The sequence below is a fragment of the Amblyomma maculatum genome, chromosome 6 (assembly GCF_055883805.1).
Source record: "Amblyomma maculatum isolate TAMU_Amacu chromosome 6, ASM5588380v1, whole genome shotgun sequence".
In the NCBI taxonomy this organism is placed as follows: Eukaryota; Metazoa; Arthropoda; class Arachnida; order Ixodida; family Ixodidae; genus Amblyomma; species Amblyomma maculatum.
In genome coordinates, this window is record NC_139349.1 from 53,494,454 (window position 1) to 53,500,311 (window position 5,858).

At 44.9% G+C, this 5,858-nt stretch overlaps 1 protein-coding gene across 1 annotated transcript; it reads right to left on the reverse strand.

Annotated features, from left to right (window-relative positions):
- Positions 1-358: 358 nt before the first annotated feature.
- On the reverse strand, positions 359-5,071 carry LOC146185752 (trypsin-1-like). The gene is made up of 5 exons (XM_084605812.1): positions 4,971-5,071; positions 4,694-4,772; positions 4,282-4,471; positions 1,650-1,816; positions 359-988 (listed from the first exon to the last, which is right to left on the reverse strand). Exons 1-5 carry the CDS (start codon positions 5,069-5,071, stop codon positions 722-724), a joined length of 804 nt encoding a protein of 267 aa, XP_084461938.1. The 3' UTR covers positions 359-721.
- Positions 5,072-5,858: the final 787 nt, after the last annotated feature.

Below are 5,858 nucleotides of genomic sequence, written 5' to 3' on the forward strand. Positions count from 1 at the left end.
AGAATCGTGCGTTTAATGTTTGCCTTGAGCTTGCACCAAGTACCTAAAGCTGCCATAAACAGACAAAAAGTCAATGAATGGGCTACGGTTGAGATATTAAATAGCAAATTATCCAAGCCTTCCGAGGGGATACCTGCTGATATATTGATTGGCCTGGTGCAGTCTTGCAATATGTGAAAATAATTGCGTTCTAAACAACTCCCCAGAATATATATATCCAGGATTTCTGGATAATATGCAGGCGAATGAAAGCCGCATCTTGCAATATACTCTATGTGTACTGAAACAGTTTCTTCCAAATATTTAAATGGCAGTCGGCTCTCACCACGGCGAATGTTAACGAACGTTAATGGGGTTTAGTAAATCTGACAGTAACACCGCTCAAGTTGACGACTAGGGGCTGGTTGTGGGATCCAGCTTCAACGAACGTCGAATGCTTTTGCCGTTCCCCTTAATGATTTTATGTGAGCGAGCACCTAAATGACCACACAAACATAAAGACGGTTCAGAGTAATGCACAACACCTGCAGTATCTGCAATGGCTCTCTACATTGTTTACATGTAACGATGCCGCTTTGCAACTATACATCAGCAAGGAGCGCATGCTTCGCGAACGTGATGCAGAATTTCCTCAAGTGCTTATTATCCCTGAGAGAGTGAAAAATGACCACGAATATCCAACGCGTTGCAATAGAGAGATGCTATCATGAGTCATTTTTTGTCAGAGCAGCGTCGTTCTGGGCTCGGCCGGTCCTGATTCGCTCAACGTTGTGTCATCGTTCCTGCTCGTCCTCGTCGGAGCGTTCGTGCTGCTAAGGTCGTCGTCTGGGGATGAGTCCATCTGAGTGCGGATCCAGTCGAGAAAGTATGGCACTTCGGTATAGACACCGGGCTTTCCTGCCCGAGCGCATCCTTCGCCCCATGACACGATGCCAACCAGTGTGGCGCGACCGTCAACATACTGCACCGCCGGTCCTCCAGAGTCACCCTGCATTCGTGACACCAAGTAAAGCAATTGTAAAACAAAAGGTTCTTAACAAAGTGCTGCAGCCTTTCACTATACTAGGCATCATGTTATATTTCGGCAATATATGCAACCTCGTGTGATTAACCGCAATACCACGGCTGGCACTGAAAGAGCTGAGCCTATAATATGAGTCAATACAATAATGAAAGTATAATTTCTTACATGAGTGTCTTCAATCTTAACTCCGGAACACGGCAGTTGTCCTCATATCCAATGCAAAGCTATTTCCAGCTATACAACAACATAGGGGCTAATCATTCAGAGGCACTTTCGGTGAGTGCGAAGTGGCTACAAGGCATACTCTAGAGAGACGACGAAAAAATACGAACGGCACAGTTAAGCGCATGGGTGTCTAAGTGATTCGGTTTATGTCGTACATAAGTTTTTGTCCTCTATAACATATGTCCGGTAGCCACTTCGCAGCCACTGAAGATGCCTCCGAATGTAAAGCAACGAACCCGAACACAAGCTTTACCTGAGGCTAATCATGCGTTCATGCAAGAATGACATGCATGTTTCAACTGAGAGCATCGCCGCAAGCATGGCTTCCTTACCAAAGCTCGCAAGGCAGTAGGCTTCAGTTAATTATTTGCAAACTGTAAGCGCGCTACCGCAAACGCACCTGGCAGGAGTCCTTGCCGCCCCGCCTCTCGCCGGCGCAGAACATGCTGTCGTAGTGGATGTTGCCGCCGATGAATAGGGACCAAAACGAGAAGTACCGGTAGTAGCACAATGTGTCTCCAACTGTGGGCACGGACACTGTCTGGAGCACGTCCGAAGTGTAACCGCCTACGACATGACATCATTGGGCAACATCAGGAACCACACTCGAAGCAATGCAGCTTACACGAACAAGACCTTCCCTTCGTGTAACCGTGTATTTTAGTTTTGTGCAATGTCATTTTATTCACGCACAATGAATTTCGAGCATGCGAATGTCAAAGGAAAGCAGTGGAACATAAATTAGCGGCTTAGTCTTTTGCTTTCGTTCCTATATTTTAATTTTTCTCTATTTGTTCCACAAAATTTGCATTCTAGCGCAGCCTTGCTTGGACAAAGAGCCGCCCAGTCTCTATATCTGTTCCTTCATGGGTTATTTTTACAATGCTCCCAATGTAGCACCAATAAATCGCAGTACAAAAGCTGGTAGTGCGCTGCAAAGTCTGCCAGGAGGCTTCCCCTTGAAGGATAAATTTCTCTGTAACCGCATTGTCGGAACATGAAATTAGAACTGCCGTAGTGAACCCCGGAATATAAAGCTGAATATATAAAAGTTAGCATCCTTTTATATAATCCACCAAGTTGTTGCTGCCCACATTTACTAAAGAGAAAACCATCGGTGATGCTGTTTAACCTACGAACTAAGGAGCGTTCATTTCGAGACGTGAGAAAATAGCCCCCATTGTTTAACCTACGAACTAAGGGGCGTTCATTTTGAGACGTGAGAAAATAGCCCCCATATGATATAATAGCTCTGCTGCCCACAAAAAAAAAAAAAAAAAAAAAAAGCAAACCAAAATATATTTTTTTCGAATATATTCCTGTCGACGCAGTTCAAAACACCTATCCAACGCAAAAAGCAAACCATCCATGTAGTGTGCGGTGCCAGTGCGCGCTAAGCAAACTCGAGAGGTCGAAATTTGCGGAGCCCTCCACTACGGACCCTCCCATAGTCGCAGTCGCTACGAGACGTTAAACGCCATAAGCCAGCCCATCTGTACTGCTTTTATGCACACACGGGAGGCATTTCAAAATATTTACGCTAATTTCTCCGCAATATCACAATTTCGTTTCCGGATGGTTAGGCACAAGTCAATGTGTTTAGGTGCATAAATACCGACCGCAAAGTATCGATAACGGGCCCATTTCAATTACCAGCGTTGCATGCAGCTTACTTGAGTATGCGCTCTTCGCTATTATTGTGGCCTATATGAGCGAGTGCTCACTCCTGATCCCTCCTCCCCCCACCCCCTCTTGGTAACGTTGATTTTGCTGTGCGTTTGCTTGTGTAACAACGTCAGCTGGTTTGGTTCATAATTTAGCGGCAGCTTTCAACATGGGTTTCTCGAATAACTGCTTCGTGCTTTTAAGGAGTCGTTAGATGCCCCGGCAGGGTGACGCAGTGGTTAAGGGCGCTCGACTACTGTGCCCAAGGAAGCGGAATCGAATTCCGGCCTCGGCAGCTGCGTTTCGTTGGAGGCGAAACGGAGTGCCGTCCGTGTGCTGTGCGATGTCAGTGCACGTTAAAGAACCCCAGGTGGTTGAAATTTCCGGAGTCCTCCACTACGGCGTCTCTCATAGCCTGAGTTGCTTAGGGACGTTAAACCCCACAAACCAAACCAAGGAGTCGTTAGATATAGTCCTTCATTCTAATCACAAAAAAAAAAAAAAAACAGTTATGTACAACTAAAGGTATATGGATGTAAAAAGTATCAACAAATACCTAAACTATAGGCAACAAAAAAGTGCTTAACGACAAACGATATTGCGAAGTTGATATCTTCTCAGGCACCACCATACTGGTCGGTTATAATATCCGTTTTGATCCTCATTTGCTCGAGCGACATTTGTTGTATTATTCCGGAGCGATTAAGAATATTTGCCGATTATTATGTCTTATGTACAGTTATTCAAACTATCAATTGCACTGGTTTACAAATCAACCTAAACAAAGGGACTGAGTGATGCACTAAGTACCACATATATACTAATTTGCAGGAAGTGGTCCCTATAAGCTTACAAGAAAAGAAAAAAATTACTTTTTCTCACAATAACCACGACCTCGAATAATTCAACGCCGTCTAAAGGGATTTGATATGCGGGTTTGTCGACCATTTTGTGTCCAGTTTACGCAGGGTTAAAGCTTCCCTTGTGCATACCAATTGATGCATGCATGCTGTCTTATCGACGCCTCTCCTCTAAGCTGTGAGTAAGTTGAAAGGTGCGGCCATGCTTTATTGGAATAATATCACCTAATAAGCGTCTCACTGGACATAAGGTCTACCTTACAATTTTTGCTTTGGAGCAAGTCGCATGTAGCAAGATAACACCAAAACCAATGAATAGAGTGCCGCTCATAAATCCTGATGCGTGTTACCGCTTGTGGTTTGTGTGTGTGTGAGGGAAGGGAAGGGTGAGGTCACGCACTTGCGCGTACTTGCAAGTTTTTACGCACCTGGTGCATGACATGACATTACCGTGTTAATTTCTCCGCTGTTTTAAGAATACCAGCTCAACTGTCCACAAATCCTTACTTTCCCTCGTGGTTCCCCATCCAGCAATGATGATGTCATCCTTTATCTTGAAGCCTTTGGGAGGAAGGCAGACTGTGCCGATGTATCCTTCGGAGCTGGCAATGTCAAAAGGTTTGTTGACCTTCAGCAGACCGATGTCGTTCCGAAATGTCCAAAAATGGAAACCCTTGTGGGCGAATTTTTCGATACCCTGAAAAGAGTTGGCCAGAACAGGGTGTTTTAGACCAGGACCATACTTGAAAAGAACGAGGTGCTAATTTCTGTAGCGTGCACTTAAGACGACAGTGTCCTCGCGAAATGCTTTGTGAGGTCACCCTGCATCCAGCCTTCCGGCAAATGACCGATAACTCGGTGCTCCCATCCCTGGCGGCCTGTCAGGAGCGGGCATAAAGAACATAGATCCATTGCCTACCTGTCTCACTTGCTTTTGAGCATTGTCAAGGCTGAGCTTGTGAACGCCGGCATCAACGCTGTAGTCACCGGCTTCTCGACTGCGTGGAAAGACCGACGTCAGCACAAGCATGTGCCTAACCTCTATCCACTCCGTGTCTAGAGGCAGAATAGTTATGCACAGGGACAAAAGACATCCAAGATGAAATCTGGAAATCTGAGCTTATATGAACTTACCACGACTCTGAAGGTTGTCGCCGCATAAACTTAACGTATCAATACTAAGAAATCAAACTTACTTCTTGAGGCAGTGCGCAGCGGTGAGCACCCAGCGAGGAGATATCAATGCTCCGCCGCACAAGTGGCGTCTGCCCAGCCTTAAAGAAACCTGCACCGTCATGGACATGAAGAATGAGGAGCTATGAATTGGGAAAATGGTCACGTGCGTCCAAACTTTTCAATGTCCCCAAAATATACAAATATGAAAAAATGCTGTCCGTACCAAGTGAGTCATTTACGGTTTTAAATGTCATTGTTAATATTGTGTAGTGTATCGGACTGTCGATGCAAAGAAACTTCTCTAAAGAGCGAATAATTATGAAATATGCAATGGATCATTTTACCAACCTAAAAAAAAAGGCCGCGAAATAAATATACCACGTTGCAGACGTACTACATTGGCTCCTCAAGACGCTCTCTCTATGAACAAAGTTCGCTCAATTGTGGAAAGTGGCCTCGGAGGTGGCTTTGCGGTAGCAGTGGCTGCTAAGTATGCGCCAGCAACTGCTAGCTCATATGTGGACTTTATTTTTGGTCTGTAAAAAAGAATGTACGTAAATAATATTTTTCTCAACATTTTTTCTTGGCTTTTTCAGGGTGGCACATTTTTGTAGCGAGAACGCTGTATGGCTCGCTAGGAAAAAAGGCCTGCGATGTTCTTTCGTGCTCGCGAGCTGGTCATGAATACCCCAGCGACAGCAAGAAAAAATTCACCAAAATCATTTAAGTCTGTTTGCGTGCATGAATGCAAACGCATTCTTGCCCTTTGAGGGAAATGCTTTCGAATGAGGTTTTCGACATGCAATAAAGTTCTTTCTGCTAGTATTGCATTCGATAGGTGTTTCAGCATTCCACGTAGACTACCACGGTTTACTGCACCTGGTAGTCGTATTCGCCGAAATATCGAA

What these genes read in the sequence shown, in the direction of transcription:
- LOC146185752 (XM_084605812.1), bottom strand. Translation starts at nt 5,071, where the DNA reads ATGACGGTGCAGGTTTCTTTAAGGCTGGGCAGACGCCACTTGTGCGGC. An exon ending in GCTGCGCACTGCCTCAAGAA is followed by an intron (nt 4,773 to 4,970) that starts GTAAGTTTGATT and finishes CTTTCCACGCAG; the next exon opens with TCGAGAAGCCGGTGACTACA. An exon ending in CTCAAAAGCAAGTGAGACAG is followed by an intron (nt 4,472 to 4,693) that starts GTAGGCAATGGA and finishes AACTCTTTTCAG; the next exon opens with GGTATCGAAAAATTCGCCCA.